We start from the raw sequence: 17,433 nt of genomic DNA, 5'->3' as shown, positions 1-17,433 counted from the left end.
AGTGGGACTATGAAGTCTGATATCTTCTTCTTTTAGCTTTATACAAGTTATTTATCCTCCTTGAGCTTCCGTTTCCTCATCTGTAAAATGAGTATCATGGATTGGAAGATTAAGTGAAATTGTGCATATAAACGCTTGACATAGTGCCTGCTATATATTAAGCACTTAATACATTATTAGCTATTATTTATAATAATCAATAATGAAGATAAAAATGGGCTCAGATGTTTACTAACTTGCCCAGAGTAAATCAACTGATTTCAACATCCTTTTCCTGCTAAGAATGAATCCAAGCTCATTAGAATGCCCCAGGCACAGTTAAAATGCAGTCTCTCTTCCCAAACTCAGCTCTTCTCCTGGTTCCCTTGTTAGGATAAATGACCAGAAGTTATTTTATTAAAGGAAGAGTATAATATTAGACAACCCTAACCTCTCAGGAAGCTCAGTATGAAATCAGCCTAGACATAGGCCACAGGAAACTGGAAGTCTATCAAAGGCTGACTTTCCAATCCTTCGAGAGAACGTGTTAGGTAGGACAAACAGCTAGCTCAATATAGTTAGAAAAGTAGGAGCTAGGCAAGGGGCCTTTGGCTCTTTCCCAAAACTGACAGAAGCTACCAGAGTGGGATCATTCTTCACTTGACCAAATCTTTTATTGAGCTCCTCAGTGCCAGGTATTTGCTGGGGAAGGGATAGAGTACAGAGGTGAAATGGAAAAGCCCTACTCTTCAAGAGCCTTTTAGACAAGGTTAGTAATCAACAATGAAGAGCAAAACAGGCTCAGAGGTTAAATAACTTGTTCAAAGTAAATAAACCTTCTCACTTGGCTTTCCTCTGCCTGTAACAGAGGTGACAACCAGCCTTGTCCCGGGAACCCTCCGGAGGTGCCCAAGGGCTCCTGGGCTGGCACTTACAGGCAGACCAGGTGTGGTAAGGTGGGAAGGAAGAGATGGAGGTAGTGTGTTCCAGCCAGTTCTGCTGGAGGCTAAGGGGAAGCAGGCAAAATAGGAGTGACACAGTGGCAGATGCCAGTTTATTCAGATCTAGGAGGCTGTCCTTGGGATACCATTAGTCCCCTTCAACTCTTTAAAGTCCTGAGCAGGTTTAATTGTTAGCATCACAGCCCCCTGCAGCCCTGAGGACTCCATTCTGGGCCTAGAGACTCTTTTAGGGGATCCTGGCTGGCTTTCTGTATGCAAATCAGACAGATCAAGAGGTAGAGTGGGAAAAGACTGTTGATCTCTCCTGGGTTTCTCTGTGCTCAGCAAATGCCCTCAGGCCAGCCTTGACACAGCGGGCAGCTCTCCTGGTTTCCAGAGTCCTCTGATCACTGCAAAGACACAGGTAGAAAATTAGACACGAAGCTACCCTATCAAGGGGCTTCCTGGCCTCCCATTTGGCCAGGGTGCCCCCCCCTTACAATCTCCTCATCCCATGGCACAACTTTATTTTTTATTTTATTTATTTATGTTTTTAAAGATTTTATTTATTTATTTGACAGAGAGAGACACAGGGAGAGAAGGAATACAAGCAGGGGGAGTGGGAGAGGGAGAAGCAGGCTTCCCGCGGAGCAGGGAGCCTGATGCGGGGCTCGATCCCAGGACCCCGGGATCATGACCTGAGCCGAAGGCAGACGCTTAACGACTGAGCCACCCAGGCACCCCTTATTTTATTTTTTAAGATTTTTATTTATTTATCAGAGAGAGAGAGACAGAGGCAGGCAGAGGGAGAAGCAGGCTCCTTGCTCAGCAAGGAGCCCGATGTGGGACTCGATCCCAGGACCCCAGGATCATGACCTGAGCCGAAGGCAGAGGCTTAACTGACTGAGCCACCCAGGCGTCCCCCATGGCACAACTTTAGTTATTTCATTCTGTACAGGTTTCTAGGTGCACAGATGGGTAGGCAATAGAAGTCCACGGCCTAAGAGCTGCTTTTGTGCTGTTGGTCGGGCAATGAGAATGGATTCTCACTTCATATACATACCTCCCATCCTTAGCGGTGCCTAAGCTGAGTGATCCAGGGCAGAATCAACTAAGCCACTGGAGCCTTTAGCTATTCAAACTTTGGGGCCTCCAGCTGTACAAAAGGGAAAATGATTTCTGCTCTCCCAGAGATGTGAAAAAGATAAAGATTAACAAAGAGCTTTAAAGCCTTTGGAGGAGGGGCGCCTGGGTGGCTCAGTCAGTTAAGCATCTATCTTCGATTCAGGTCATGGTCCAGGGGTCCTGGGATCCAGCCCCATGTCGGGCTCCCTGCTCAGCAGGGAGTCTGCTTTTGCCTCTCCCTCTGCCTGCCCCACCCCCCACTTGTGCTCTCTCTAAAGTAAATAAATAAAATCTTAAAAAAAAAAAAACACCCATAAAGCCTTTAGAGGAAAGAGAATGAGGAAACAGTCATCTTCTTACAGCTATTATTAGTACCTCAGTCCTAGGCTCAGTGGGGCATCTCCTCTGGCCTTTTGAGGGGTTCATCCCAGCTCCAAATACTCAGGGTTATCTGCAGGAGACACACATCTGAAGCCTGGGGCACGTGCCAAAGCCTGTAGCAGTGCTCCCATTCTGTTAACATATGGTGCCCCCATTCTGCCAGCTGTTCCAGCCAGTAAGTGGAGGAGCCCCCTCTTGGTCAAGCCCTTCTCTCCCACATTAATCAGCCACCAAACGATGTTTAGGGTAGCTCTGAAAAGTCCTTGGATCCAGTCACTTCTCCACATTTTCACTGGTATCACCCTACTTACTAGAGGTCTTTCTCATTTCTCGTCTGGACTAACACAAAGTTTCTTAATAGGTCCTCATAAGGGCGCCTGGGTGGCTCAGTTGGTTAAGCGACTGCCTTCGGCTCAGGTCATGATCCTGGAGTCCCGGGATCGAGTCCCGCATCGGGCTCCCTGCTCAGCAGGGAGTCTGCTTCTCCCTCTGACCCTCTTCCCTCTCGTGCTCTCTATCTCTCATTCTCTCTCTCTCAAATAAATAAATAAAATCTTTAAAAAAAATAGGTCCTCATAATCCATAATCCATTTTCCACTCAGGAGCAAGTGAAGTTTAACTTTAATCATGTTGTTCCCCACACCTCACTCCCGGATTCAGTGGTCTTCAGGGTTGACCTTGGAGTAAGGGCCAGGTTCCTCCCTCACCTTGAACCTGCCTCAGTCCCACCCTCTGCCTAGAATGTGCTTTGTGTCCTTGCCCCAAACCATTTCATAAACCCTCTGTCTAGCTAACTCTTCCTTTAGATGTCAGCTTAAACAGCATTTCCTCAAAGAGAACCCCTGGGCTAGGCTGGTCTGCCTGGTGTCTGTCCTCATACAACTCTGTTCCTTTCTTTCATAGCTCTTATCACAACTGAAATGATGTATGCTATTTATGAGACTAACATCTCTTTAGCATCTGTCTCCTCAAATATAAGCTCATGAAGTCAGGAACCAATTTTACCTTATTTGCCACTGAATCTCCAGTGTCTAGCACACAGTAGGTGTTCCAATTTCTATTAGCCAATGTGTTTAATAAAATTGGGGCACCTGGATGGCTCAGTTGGTTGAGCAGCTGAATCTTGATTTTGTCTCAGGTCATGATCTCAGGGTTATGGGATCGAGCCCTGTGTCAGGCTCTGTGCTCAATGGGGAGTCTGCTTGAGGATTCTCTCTCTCTCCCTCTAGCCATCCCCCTGCTCACACTTTCTCGCAAATAAATAAAAAAATAAAATGAATGAATAAAAATGAAAAAATAAAATTTTAAAAAAATAAAATGAATGAAAGGGGGCATTTATATTGACCTCTGGAGAGAAGCTTATGATGAATCCTATCAGAACACAAGGTATTTCTTTCTCAAAGGCAAATGTAGAGCTTGTTTCTGAATTCCAACCTCAGAGAGCCTGAGAAATGGGGAGCACCCGTTCTATACCTAAAGCTGGGCCATGAATGGGAAGCATGAAGGCTGCAGGAGCCAAAAGCCCCTGGGAGGAATTAGCTCTATCTGAACCCAAACTCTTCTGTCTCAAGTTCTCACACCACAGTGTCTGGGAAGAAGAGACGGAGGTAGACTAAGTGGGCTCCAGAGGTTGACAAGGCAACAGTTAATTCAGGCATCTTAATGTAGTTTTAAGAACAGGAGTAGTTTCCCAATTTCTGGCATTGTGTTCTACTTAAGTGACTGATCCGGGCTGGCAGCCTGGCTGTGCGTCATACTCTGCCTGGAAACCTCTCAAATGAGTTGTCTTTTTTCAGGAGTCCCCATATCCTCCCCAAGTTTGCCCTGGAACTGACAAGGCCTCCTGGAAGAGACAAGCTCCCTAGGTCTAGGTGGGGAGAAGCACTGAGAGAGCTTGTGTTCCTACCCGAAAACTCCTACCTGCCCATCTGCTGCCTGAGACACCAGCCTAAGACACTCACCACAGCAGTCCACCTCCTGCCAAGAGGATGCTGCGTTTGTAGTCAAGGAATGTCGAAAAGCTAAACTCCAGCAGCATGGTTATGAAATTCAAGTCCCTTCCAGATACAGGTCTCCTTCCTCTTAGAATAGAGACCTACGGTTGGCAGAACACTGGCTGAGAACATGTCCTCGGCCCCAGTGCGAGAACAGGTTACAGAGTAGAATATTTTCAGCCCAGGGGTTAGAAAATTTACTTATTTTTTTTTTAAAGATTTTATTTATTTGGGTGGGGGGAGAAGGAGAGGAAGAGAATCTCAAGCAGACTCCCTGCCGAGTTTGGAGCCCAACATGGGGCTCAATCTCATGATCCCAAGATCATGACCCAAGCCGAAACCAACAGTTGGATGCCCAAACCAACTGAGCCACACAGGCACCCCAGAAAACTGACTTTAGAGGTCAGTGAACTTATCTGCTCCTTATTACCCCCTAAAAAGGTTTGGTCTGCTCCCTGAAGGCAGCCTCCTTGGAAGCCCAGGGAGCAATCAGGCCACGACGGAACTAGCGTGCAGTGGCCACCATAGGCCTTTGCTCCTAAGGGGCCTAGAAGGGCGAGCTCAGGGAACAAGAGAACAAGTAGTTAGGCTGGGCGGTGCACTTCCTCCCCTCCCCCCCCAACAGCTGCTGTCTCAGACAGCTGTATCCAGCCTGTCTGCTCAGGCTATTAGTCATCCAATGCTTGCTAGCTTTAAACATGTAAAGACTATTAATCCAGAGAGCAAGAGGTACATGAAGGTTCTGGAGAGAGAAAGGGAAGGCTCAGAAGGATATGTTTCTCTTAATTTCAGGAATCTGGAAACCAGAAAGGGGTACCCATCCTGTACACCACAGCTGGGAACTACTTTGAGTGTAAGCTGATCTTCTGGTGGCCACTGTAGGCATACAGAAGAGACCAGGAGGCAGTTAAGTCAGAGCAGGGACTTGGGTCTAAACTCCAGCTCTTAGGGCCTGCGGTCATCCTAATCCGGACTTGTCAGTTTCTCAGGATAATCCCTGCTTCACAGGGTTGTCTGTGAAATTAAGTAGGTCACTGTATCTGCATATGATAATTCCAGTAGAATTAGCACAGAATTAAGAGCTTAAAATGGAGGCAGAATCTTCATGCATTCAGGGGAAGCAAAGCCATGTTTAACAATTCCTTAAGAGCAAAGTTTCCACCAGAGGAGACTCCAGGTTCCGGTCTCCAATTCACAGGGTGGGTTAAAGGGACAGGAGGTGGGAGCTCGCCCTTAACACACGACAAAGGCCTAACGTCCCACCCTCAAATAGCCCAAATCTCTGAGAGGACAGAGGATTATTCTTTCTCAAAAAGATTAGAACCAAAAGGCCTTCAGGCAAGAGGAGAGCAGAAGGCAGGCAAGGTGAGGGGAGAATATCCCCTTCACTCTCCCACAAGGAGTGGTGCCACTTTACAGAAAGCTCTGCTCCTCTGCTCCTTCCCTCCTTCCCTACCTTGCCGGCATAATGGCAAACACAGGTGTGTCCAAGTCACTCTCATGCTCAGGGCCTTCGACAGCTCCCTAAACTTCAGAATCAAGTCCAAATACTTTGCCTAACATTTAGCTTTTCAAAATGGGCACTCACCTCTCTTCCAGCCTAACATTTATTGGGTGCTTACTATACAGGTCATGTTGAATGTTTTCCATGAATTCACTCAATCTTTACAACAATGTGGTGACATAAATGATAATCTCCCATTTTACAGATGATGAAACTGAGTCTTGGGGAGGATAGCTCGCCTAAGGCTCCAAAGCTAGTGGAATTAACCCTGGAGGCGGCAGAGTTGACATTAGTCTTTTTAAAGCCATATTAAGGTGCTGTGTTAATCTGTCTGCCTGGTGTTTTCTAAACCTTCTCAGACAGTTCCCCCAGGGTCCTTCGTATTGGGCTCAGCAACAGAGCACAACCACACACTACTGTAACTGTTGAAGACTTACTCTCTCCCATTAGACTGAGATTTTGGAAGGTAGACACTATGAACTGATGGAGACCCATGACCCAGAACAGCCAGAATAAAGACCTAAGTGGCCTCAGCAAATATTCACTGCCCTAGCAATAATATTCCTGCAGAAGCAGCCTCCTTCCAGGATAGAGAACAGCTGTACAGGCTCCCTGAGATGGTTCTGGCTGACAGGTAAAGCTCCTTCTACATTCCAGCATAATCCTAAAGTTGAGGTTGATCACAGACTCTGAAATCAGACTGTCTGAGCTTAAATCCCAGCTCCGCTAGTTAACAGCTGCATGACCTTGGATAAGTTATTTAATTTTCTGGGCTTCAGTTTCATCATTGTGTAAAAACGGGACAATAATAGCTACTTTACAGGTGGAGAAGACAGTGCATGGCACATAGTAAAGAATCAATGTGAGAACTGACAAAATGCAATAGTAGTTAAAATACGTATTTTTCAGATTTTAACATCCCCGAAATCAGGATGCATTTTATACTTGATACGAAAACAAACTATCGTGTCAGTTTAATTGGCAATATTTTTTCTTTCTTTGCAGTACTTGCTACATCTTATAATAAATGGCCTCAGTGTCAATGAAATATGGCGTTATCTTACAGAAGGAGCACACTTTCAGCATAGAGAATGGACTTCAGTATACAAAAATGTTGACAGGCACACCCCACAACTTGCTATGAGACTGTGGTAAATTACTCCACCCCTCCTAGTATCAGCTGCCTCCTTTCCAAAAATAGGGACAGATAGTAGGCCTGCAAATTCAGTTCTCTCCTCCCTTAGCCAGGCAGAGCTGCCTATTTTCCCTACGTCACTTCCTCCTCCTTTTACAAAGTGGGGTCAAGATCAATGAATGGGAGTAGATGGAGGAACAATTTAAATGACTACTTAACAGTAACACTACCAGCAAACAGCAGCTTGCATAGGTCCACACGAAGCACAAGAACATATCAAGAAAGAGGGAGTCCATGTTCTGCCTTGTACATTCCAATTCCGATATGATCTTTTTTTTTTTTTTAAAGATTTTATTTATTTATTTGAGAGAGAGAATGAGAGAGATAGAAAGCACGAGAGGGAAGAGGGTCAGAGGGAGAAGCAGACTCCCTATTGAGCAGGAAGCCTGATGTGGGACTCGATCCCGGGACTCCAGGATCATGACCTGAGCCGAAGGCAGTCGCCTAACCAACTGAGCCACCCAGGCGCCCCCCGATATGATCTTTGGGCAAAGCCTTGAGGGACACAGAACTTCGGGGTTTGAGACCAGGCAGGGAGTATGTAAGTTTCAAAAACCTGAGGAAAACATCCACTACTGTAACACCTCTATACCGCTATGCACATGGTACAGGGGAACTCTGCATATGCGTGAGCAAGAAGGTTTTTCGGTCCCAACTCTCAGGCTACTGTTCCTGAAACAAAACACAGTCTGAATCTGTTTCATCCTTAGTGGCCAGAAAGCTCTAGCAGCTGCTGATGCATCTTTAGCTTCATTCTTAGCTTGCGGCAGGGGGTGGGAAGTGGTAGGGAGAAAACAAGAGGGGACAAACCCTGAGCCTTCTTGAATAACTACCATATCCCTAGGTAAGAGAGGGTGAGGCTGTTCCCTTAGCAGCCACAGTCATTGCCAGGAGCACCCCGGAGATTCCACAGAAATCGTGGAGGGAGATGGAGAGAGGAGCAAAGGACGTTGATGGTGGGGAAATGGCATGTGGAGCTCAGCCTCGAAGCTCCTGAAGAACTACATATGGCCAGGCGTGGCAGCTAGAACAGCAAGCCTCATTCCCACTTTAGCAGCCTGCACTATAAGCACAGGGTAAAGATGTGGTTTGGAGATACCCATACATGGGATCAAATCCTAGCCCCATCACTTACCAGTAGCCTTTAGTGGTGCCAAAATAATCCAGTTAGCTACTCCTTATCATTGAGTAGCTATTACATGCCAGAAATTGTATGAATCACTTTTAAGTAATACCTACTTCAAAAGGTAGTATACCTCTGTGGTCAATTAGTGTGTCAATATGGACAAAGGCACCAAGATCATTCAATGGGGAAAAAACAGTCTTTTTAAAGATTTTTTTTTAGGGCGCCTGGGTGGCTCAGTTGGTTAAGCGACTGCCTTCGGCTCAGGTCATGATCCTGGAGTCCCTGGATCGAGTCCCGCATCGGGCTCCCTGCTCAGCAGGGAGTCTGCTTCTCCCTCTGACCCTCCCCCCATCTCATGTGCTTTCTCTCTCATTCTCTCTGTCTCTCAAATAAATAAATAAAATCTTTAAAAAAAAAAAAAAGATTTTTTTTTTAAAGATTTATTTATTTGACAGAGAGAGAGGGAGAGAGAGAAAGACAGAGCGTACACACGCGCATGTGTGCATGCATGAGAGCAGGGGGAGGGGCAGAGGGAGAGAAACTCAAGCAGACTCCCTGCCGAGCATGGAGCCTGATGTGGGGCTCGATCCCATGATCCCCAGGATCGTGACCCAAGCTGAAATCCACAGTCAGATGTCCAACTGGCTGAGCCACCCAGGCACCCCCAAAACAGTCTTTTTAATAAATGATGCTGGGACAACTGGATATCCATATGCAAAAGAATGAGTATGAAACTCCGATCGCACACCATATGCAAGAGTTAATGCAAAATGGGCCACAGACCTAAATGTAAGAATTTAAACAATAAAAGTCTTAGATGGAGATAGGTATAAATTTTCAGGACGCTGATGAGACAATGGCTTCTTATCTAAGACAACAAAAGCACAAGCAACGAAAGAAAATAAACTGGACTTCAACAAAATGGAACTTTTGTGTTTCAAAAAATAAAAAGATAACCCATGGAATGGGAGCAAAATACTTGCAAATCATCCATCTGACAAGGGTCTCACACCAGACCATATAAAGAACTTACAATTTAATAATAAAAAGACAAATAATTCAATTAAAAAATTGACAGGAGATTTAAATAAACATTTCTCCACAGAAGATACACAAACAGTGGATCAGCGCACGAAAAGCAGCTCAACATTAGTCATTAGGGAAGTGCAAATCAAAACCACCATGAGACACCACTTCACACCCAGTAGGATGACTACAGTAAACAAAGCAGAACATAGTTAAGTGTTGGTGGGGATATGGAGAAATTAGAAACTTCATACATTGCTGGTGGGAATGGTGCAGCCTCTACATAAGAGTCTGACAGTCCCTCCAACAGGTAAGCATTGAGCTGTTGTCTGACACAGCAATTCCTCTCCTAGGTGCATGTTCAAGAAATTGAAAACATATGTCTACACAAAAACTTGTACATGAATGCTCATAACAGTATTTTTCATCATAGCCAAAAAGCAGAAACAACCCAGACGTCCACCAGTGGGTGAGTGGACAAATAATGCTGAAAAACATATATGATCAAACAGTATTTGACAATAAAAGGAATGAGGTACTGACACAAGTTACAACATGGATGGAACTTGGAGACACGATGCTAAGTGACAGAAGCCAGTCAAAAAATATTCCATATATTGTATGATTCCATTTATATGAAATGTCCAGAATAGGCAAGTCAACAGAGGTAGGAAGTAGATGAGTGGCTGATCAGGGCTGGAGAAGTTCAGTAGACTGGGGGAGATGACTAAAAAGCATGGGAATTCTTTTCTGAGGTTGATAAACATATTCTCAAATTGACGGTGGTGATGACTACACAATTTCGTTATCTATTAAAAACCACTGAATTGGGGCGCCTGGGTGGCTCAGTTGGTTAAGCGACTGCCTTCGGCTCGGGTCATGATCCCGGGGTCCTGGGATTGAGTCCCGCATCGGGCTCCCTGCTCGGCGAGGAGCCTGCTTCTCCCTCTGACCTTCTCCCCTCTCATGTACCCTCTCTCTCTCATTCTCGCTCTCTCAAATAAATAAATCTTAAAAAAACAAAAAACAAAAAACACTGAATTGTATATATTTTTTTATTTTTATTTATTTATTTATTTATTTATTTTTTAAAAGATTTTATTTATTTATTTGAGAGAGAGAGAATGAGAGATAGAGAGCACGAGAGGGAAGAGGGTCAGAGGGAGAAGCAGACTCCCCGCCGAGCAGGGAGCCCGATGCGGGACTCGATCCCGGGACTCCAGGATCATGACCCGAGCCGAAGGCAGTCGCTTAACCAACTGAGCCACCCAGGCACCCTGTATATATTTTTTTAAAGATTTTATTTATTTGAGAGAGAGCAAGCAAGCACAAGCTAGGGTGAGGGAGGAGGGCAGAGGGAGAGGGAAAAACAGGCTCCCTGCTCAGCAGCGTCCCCAAGAACATGGGGCTCGATCCCAGGACCCCAGGATCATGACCTGAGCAGAAGGCAGACACTTAAGCGACTGAGCCACCCAGGCGCCCCTGAATTGTACACTATAAATGGGTGAATCCTATGGATATGATTGTATCCCAATAATCCTAACGTGTCTTTTAATTTGTATATAATAGAAGTTAACCAGAAGGTGCAAGCTGGTAGGCTGCCTAATGGCAGCATTGGCTTGCCACAGAGGTTTTACAGGGACTAATACTAATCTGAGCGGACATTAAACAATTGCTGTATGTAAAATCCAAATTTCTAGTTTTTCTGGAAAATCAGATCCAGCAAGTCTAACAAAAAAATTTCTGGAGCTGGAAAAGAAACATGAATGAAAATGAACTTCAAATGTTTGATAGGATATTCCTTCAGGGGTCCAAGGTAGAACCCATGACTCATTCAAAATGATGGATAACTTCTAATACTTGGGGTTGTCTTAAATGAAATGGGTTGCTTTTGGAAGTAATATGCTTCCTATCACTAGTACAAAGTACTGATACATGTTACAACAGGGATGATCCTTGAAAACTTTATGCAAAGTGAAAGAAGCCTATCACAAAAGGCACATATTATACAATTTCACAGAAACAGAAAGTAGGTGAGTGGTTGCCAGGGGCTGGGGAAAGAGGGGAATTGGGAGTGATTGCTAACAGGTATGGGATTTCTTTTGGGGGTAATGGGAATTTTCTGGAATTAAATAGTGATGATGGTTGCACAGCACTGTGAATATTCTAAAAGCCACCAAACTGTACACTTTAAAATGGTTAAATGGTAAATTTTAAGTTACACGAATTTTGTATTAATTAAGAGAGAAAGGTAGAGAAGACCAAATGAGATCGTCCTTATTAACTGCTTAGGATATTATCACAGTAATGTTAGCTACTATTATCAACTTCATTTGATGATAAAGAAATGAAGCCCAGAGAGGGATTAAAGGTTTGGTTTTGTCAAAACAGAGACCAAGGCTATGATGAGGCAGAGTCAGGACAGGTCCCCAATCTTGCTTGGCTCTAAAGATTACAGGACTGTAATAAACATTCACAGGTAGTGACAGAAAGCTATGGAAAACATTGGGACCAACTGACTAAGCTCCACATCCAGAAAAGGCAGACCACCGACAGACCTGGGTCTGCAAACAATAAAACCTGTTTTTCCAGGTGCAAGTTACAGGCCGAATGAGGAAAGAAGCATCCCCAAAATTCTGCTCTTAAGACTACCCCAGGAAGAGTTGGAACTAATTCTCTGCATTCAGGGACTTTCCTCTAAAATTGTTTTGCCATGCATGTAATCAATATCAAACTTAGGACTTCCTTGGTGCCCAGAACCATGCTCAATATACACAGTCCTCTTTAAAGTCTCTAGATCTCAGAGGCTCCTGGGAGAGGCAGGTTGGGAAGACATGAACTCCAAGAAGGCAAATTTCACTGACAAAGGCTCTATGTGCCTTTGGCCTCTCCCGAGTTTGTTCTTTTCCCTTCGGTGCCCTCCTAACCCTAACAACCCACTCAGGGGCAGAGGGAAAAATCATCCAGCTAGTTCCTGGATGGCTTCCATCAGCAGGTAGGCTTGCTCAGTTGTCAGAGCCCCCCACCCCCCAATCAGGGGGCTAACCTTTCTTAGAGAACGAACACTAATATTTACTATGTATAGGACACTGGATTGATTGGCCTTATATATAATAAAAGTCATTCAGTTTGCTGACCACTATAAGGTGTCTATTATCACTACCTTCCTTCCTAGATGTGGAAATAAGTGGTTACAAAAATAGTTTGTCGATTCAACTGTTAGGTCTCATGCCCTCTCTACTATGCCACACTATCCTCTTCCGAGGGTCTCCTCATGGTGAGAAATACTCCTTCCTTAGATTAAAAGCAATATAATATGGAAAGTAAAGATGTTAGGTTCTGGCAACAAACTTGGGCTTGATTACTAACCAACATACTAATTATATGACCGCGGGAAGTCACTTAACCTTATTAAGTCTCAGTCACTTCTGTAATACACAAATAATACTGGACAACTGTTGTTTGCCTGCCCAGTATCCATTCCCTTTTCCTAATAACACCCGACTTCCTTTTGAGGAATTACTTTTTTCTTACCACAACCTTGTAAAGTATGAACATGTGACTTAAGCTAATACAGTCTTGACATTCCCTCCCTAGAATTTGCATCTCCAGGGAAAAAGAAAGCAAACAGGGCTAGAACTCACTCATTCTAGCAACAGCACCTAAACAGCTAGTCCTGGCTTCAAGAACATTCCTGTGGTCTATCACTGCTGTCCCAGTTCTCTGCAGCCAATCTGGTTCCCATGCCAGATTTTCTAGCCTTCATACTAAATCTGTGAGCCCCTAACATCCTTCTAATAAATTCCCTTTTATTTACATTAGCTGGTCACTTTGTTGCTTACAACCAGTGAACTCCAAATGAAACATTGTCCCATTAGGTTACTAACAGGATAGGGTGGGATTCAACAGATGTAAGCTGACACTACAATCATCACAAGTAAATTTAATATGGACTGACGGTCGTGTTGTAAATATGGTACAAATGACATGCGAGAAAGATTTGCCCATGGACCATGTCCCAGGCCACTTCCTGGCAAAACTATTTTATAATTAGGATAAAAGTCCCACATCCTTAATAGAAAGCTACCTTAACATACCTGACATGGGTCTTCACTACCCATTCTACTCCAAGAAATGCCTCAGGAGTTTTCAATCACCTGAAAATGGAGAAGTAAGAGATCAGCCTTTTGAAGAGGAAGTTTTAAAGACATACAAAATAAAAGATAGAGATCCTGCATGCAGTTTACACATTACAGGAGAGAAACATGCAACTTTAAAGAAATTTTAAATAACATTTCATTGTGAATATCAATACGGGGACCTATGGGGCTCACATCCTTATACATTTTTAAATAGCTGAGCAGAAAGCTTGACTTTGGGGAGCAGCAGGTCTAATCTACAGTCATTGAAATTTTACAATGTGTCATTTAAGATGTCAGACTTTGTGCCCAGGTTACATTACAGTTCACTTGTGATGGGCAGGATTATTAAGAGTTATGGCTAATTTATGCGGCAGCATATGGTTTTTCTTTTTACAGCTATTTTTTATTAAACAAGTTTTGCAAAGTTTTAACATTAAAATTAACAGCTAAAGAATTGTTTATGCAAGTTGCTGTCACAGTTTATGTAAAAGAGAAATATGTGCTATTAAAATCAGACATTTAGGTTACCTTTGGTTTTTTGCGATGCATGTTAGCTTTACACATCCTGATTCTCTTGCGATAATTTTCCTTTAAAAAGGGGGGTATAGAGTGATCTCTTTTCATCAAAACAAGACATAATGCCCTGAAAGCTGACTTCAAACCATGGTTGAAAATTCAGTTATTTACACTTTATCACAATCTACAAATACATTTTTTTGTTGGTGTGTTTTAAAAAGAAAAAAAATGTCCATCATGCACTGCTGCAGGAAGCTTGGCACTTCATACAAGAGGATTTTTCACCCCCGAGCAGTTTAGGTGGCTCCCTTAGGGAAGGCATGAGAACCCTGAGAATGAACAGAGGAGTGGAAACAGGGCCAACCAATTCCATCATTTCCTCTCTTGGTGTCTCAGGAGGGAGTTCAGAGCCAGCCTATCATGCCAGATCCTGCCCCAGCCCAGCTGATTTGTTAACAGCGTTTCTGGGATTGGAAGGGAAACCCTTAAGGGCGCCCAGGGTTTGCTGAATTGTCATATCTGAAGGCAGGTGCTATCCCTTTCCAAGCTCACGGAGATTATTTGGTGTCACACTTAGGGCCACCTAGGGGCTCTAGAGAGGTGCAGACGAGGGTGGCTGGCACTTTAAACACTGAGGCCTATGTACGGAAACCAATCCAAGTTTCGGCTCAGTTGGGTTTTTCTCTCCAGAAATTAGAGCTTGTGATAGGATGGGATAAAAATGCTGTCAACAACTTCCAGGGGGTGAAAAAGCTTTGGTTATTTTTAAACTAAAACTTAACAACTCGATAAACTTTTTTTTGGTAAACTTAAAATAAAATCCCCCCCACCACTTTTAAGAATGTCTCCAACTTTTAACAAGCCCATTAACTTTAGAGTTAATTTAAGTTTATTTGAAAGAGAAAACTATTTTATTGTCCACCCAAAAAAATGACAATTCATCACATTTACTTTGATTAAAAAAGGACTAAACTTTATTGACAAACTGCTGCAGACATTTTGACATAAGTTTAAGCTACCTATTTAGGCAGACTTACACATGTAGCATTTAATCTTCCAAGAACAAAATGGGAGGACGGTACAAATCCAATTAGGACTTTAACTTATGTACAAAGTGGATTTTGATTCCTTTTTTCATTCAGCTGCAGTGTCCCTTTTTATATCATGCTAGTGTTGAGACATACTTGACTAACTACCTTGGGAACAGTTCAATATTGACAACTGTCAACTTAAAAAAATCATCAGCTTTTGGTTCCAGTGTCCAAGTGAGCTTTTCATGGAATGCAGAACCTCAGAGGGACAAAACACTTTGTCTTTTTAAATACTGAAATTTTAATTATTAGTACAATTACTGAAGGATTTTTCATGGCTGAAAAGCTCTGCATCGAATTCAATCCAGGTGGCCAGCCCCTTTCCCCGAATCCACCTCTTCAAAACCTACTCCCCACTAAGTATCTCTCAACACTGTATGTCTGGGGCTAGATTTCAAAACCCACATAATGAAAAAGTCAGTTTTACAAACCTAATTTTGTTGTTGTTTTAAATCAATTAACGTTAAAAATTGCATCAACTATTTAATTCATGAGGATCTTTCATATTAAAATTTAACCTTAAGATTCAACCGCCATGTGCTTTTAAAGGAAACATTTTTAGAGACGTCTGAGCTCACTTTTACATGGTGGCACCTACTGCCGTTAACGTTTGTGATTTTAAATCTTAAACAGCCCTGAATTTTGAAATGTAGCCTAGTTTGGGATTCTGCAACTACAACTTTACGGGATGCCTCAAATCAAAACTAAGAGAAAGTTAACAAGCCTTAAACTTCAGAACCTTTAAGCAAGCAATGTCACTTTTGAAACTAACAGGTTTGTGGTTTTTTTTTTTTACTCAACTTCTTCTTTTTATTATAAAAGGTACATTTCTGTTTATATTTAAACAACAAAGAAAAAAGCATCTACACACTTAAAAAATTAATTCGATATTCCTAAATCTATTTTAACTCATTTTAAAATACTACATACAGAAGCCAGAATGCAGAGTTAAGAATGGAGTAAGGTGGGGAGAAGAAGGGGACCACGAAGAAAAACACTTAGACAATTACTTGTCTGTTGTGGGTAAAGCAACAGGAATCCTGGGAGATACAAGAAATCAGTAACAACTTTGCTCATAACTGATATTTTCCCCTCATGTTTGTTTTTAATAACGTCCATATGGGTGCTCTCTGTATGCTCCCTTCACTGGCCTAGCTGGAGGGGCCTTCAGCGACGGCCTGGTCCCATTCCAGTCGTCTTGGCCTGTGAGGAAAGCAAGAACAGTTTATAAACCATGTGCTATTGGCATTTTGGGATGAGCAGGAATAGGTCAAAGGGTAAAGATCACCAAAAACACTGCTTTGCTTCCAGGGTCTTGCATGTCCCAGTGGTCCCTGCTTTTCGCTCTGCTTGGCCCTCCTGAACAGCTTAATTTCCCAGCCGTAGGGCAATTTTGAGTGGACAGACAGAAGGAAACAGCTCAAAGGCCTGGAGTCATCTTTAGCAAAGAGGTTCTCCACAGGCAACATGATCTCTACTCCAGCCCCCAAACCTGACGAACCCAACACTTTGCTTGAGACAGTGGAAATGAATCTTAGTAGGTCTGCAATGCCCTTTTTCCTGTTCCCAAAGGAACTGGGGAGAAAGCCTCAGGTAATGTGGCAACTTTGGGAAGTCTTTCAGACTGGAAGCAGGTAGCTCCTTTCCAACAGCAAGTCAGGTTTCCCTGTTGAAAAGTATCCTCTGGCTCTCTGGGAGAAGCAAGCAAGGGCCACATTTCATGAGGCTTCCCGACCAGAAGAGCTGGTCCACTGCTCTGGCAGAGGGAAGTACAGTTCAATGTGCTTATAGCAATGATACGGAGAATTCACGGTTTCCTTTCTCATGCAATAGTCCAGAGAAGCCAGACAACATGGCTGAAATCCTCAAATGGCTTTCCTTTGTTACAGGGAAAAGCCTGAGGGAAATGATCACTTACTTCTATAGCTGACCTCTCATGAAAAGGAGTTGCATTTATGAGCTTAATCTTCCCACTCACCCCCATACTTTACCCATGCCAGTTCATCCCCGATGTATTTCTCCAGCTGCCTGCATTCACTAAAGGTTTAAAGCCTCTATATGGACCTGAAGTTCCACAGAGCCCTACCTAAGTTTGTTTATACTCTTAGTATAATAGGTACATCCATCACTTTCCAAGTGGCTTCTGGTCCTAACAAGACAGTTTATTTTTGTAATCCTGTTTATAAAGGCAGAAATCATAACTGATTAACTGTGGCAACAGCACACCAGGAGCAAGAGAGGCAGTCGGCCTCTTTCAGTTCAGTCTCTTCTCTGGCAAAACAGAAATGTAATTCAGTCAAACACATACAGAAGCCCCATTGTGCTGCCTCACGGATGGGAGGGAAATACCCTGGGGCAATCCCACTGCCCTTCTAAATAGTGGCCTACCAGCAGAGCAGTGCAGTGTTACTGA

General features: G+C 43.5%; 1 protein-coding gene across 3 annotated transcripts in view; it reads right to left on the bottom strand.

The window, feature by feature from the left end:
- Nucleotides 1–1,014: 1,014 nt before the first annotated feature.
- KHDRBS1 (KH RNA binding domain containing, signal transduction associated 1) overlaps nt 1,015–17,433 on the bottom strand; it is a 39,199-nt gene continuing 22,780 nt past the window's right edge. The window contains exons 9-12 of one of the 3 annotated variants that reach the window (XR_003522669.2): nt 16,031–16,223; nt 13,369–13,428; nt 2,421–2,496; nt 1,015–1,330 (exon numbers count right to left, since the gene is read on the bottom strand). Coding sequence is in view for 1 of the 3 variants with exons in the window: in XM_027608811.2 (XP_027464612.1) it covers nt 16,126–16,223 (98 nt within the window). In the remaining 2 variants the exon portion in view is untranslated. Of the gene's footprint in view, nt 1,331–2,420; nt 2,497–13,368; nt 13,429–14,880; nt 16,224–17,433 lie in introns of those variants that run through there. The other 2 variants (XR_003522668.2, XM_027608811.2) reach the window with 2 other exon arrangements.

Source organism: Zalophus californianus, chromosome 4 (assembly GCF_009762305.2).
Source record: "Zalophus californianus isolate mZalCal1 chromosome 4, mZalCal1.pri.v2, whole genome shotgun sequence".
Taxonomy (NCBI): domain Eukaryota; kingdom Metazoa; phylum Chordata; class Mammalia; order Carnivora; family Otariidae; genus Zalophus; species Zalophus californianus.
Note: the sequence above shows the minus strand (reverse complement) of the source record. Positions and strands in the feature narration are given on the sequence as shown.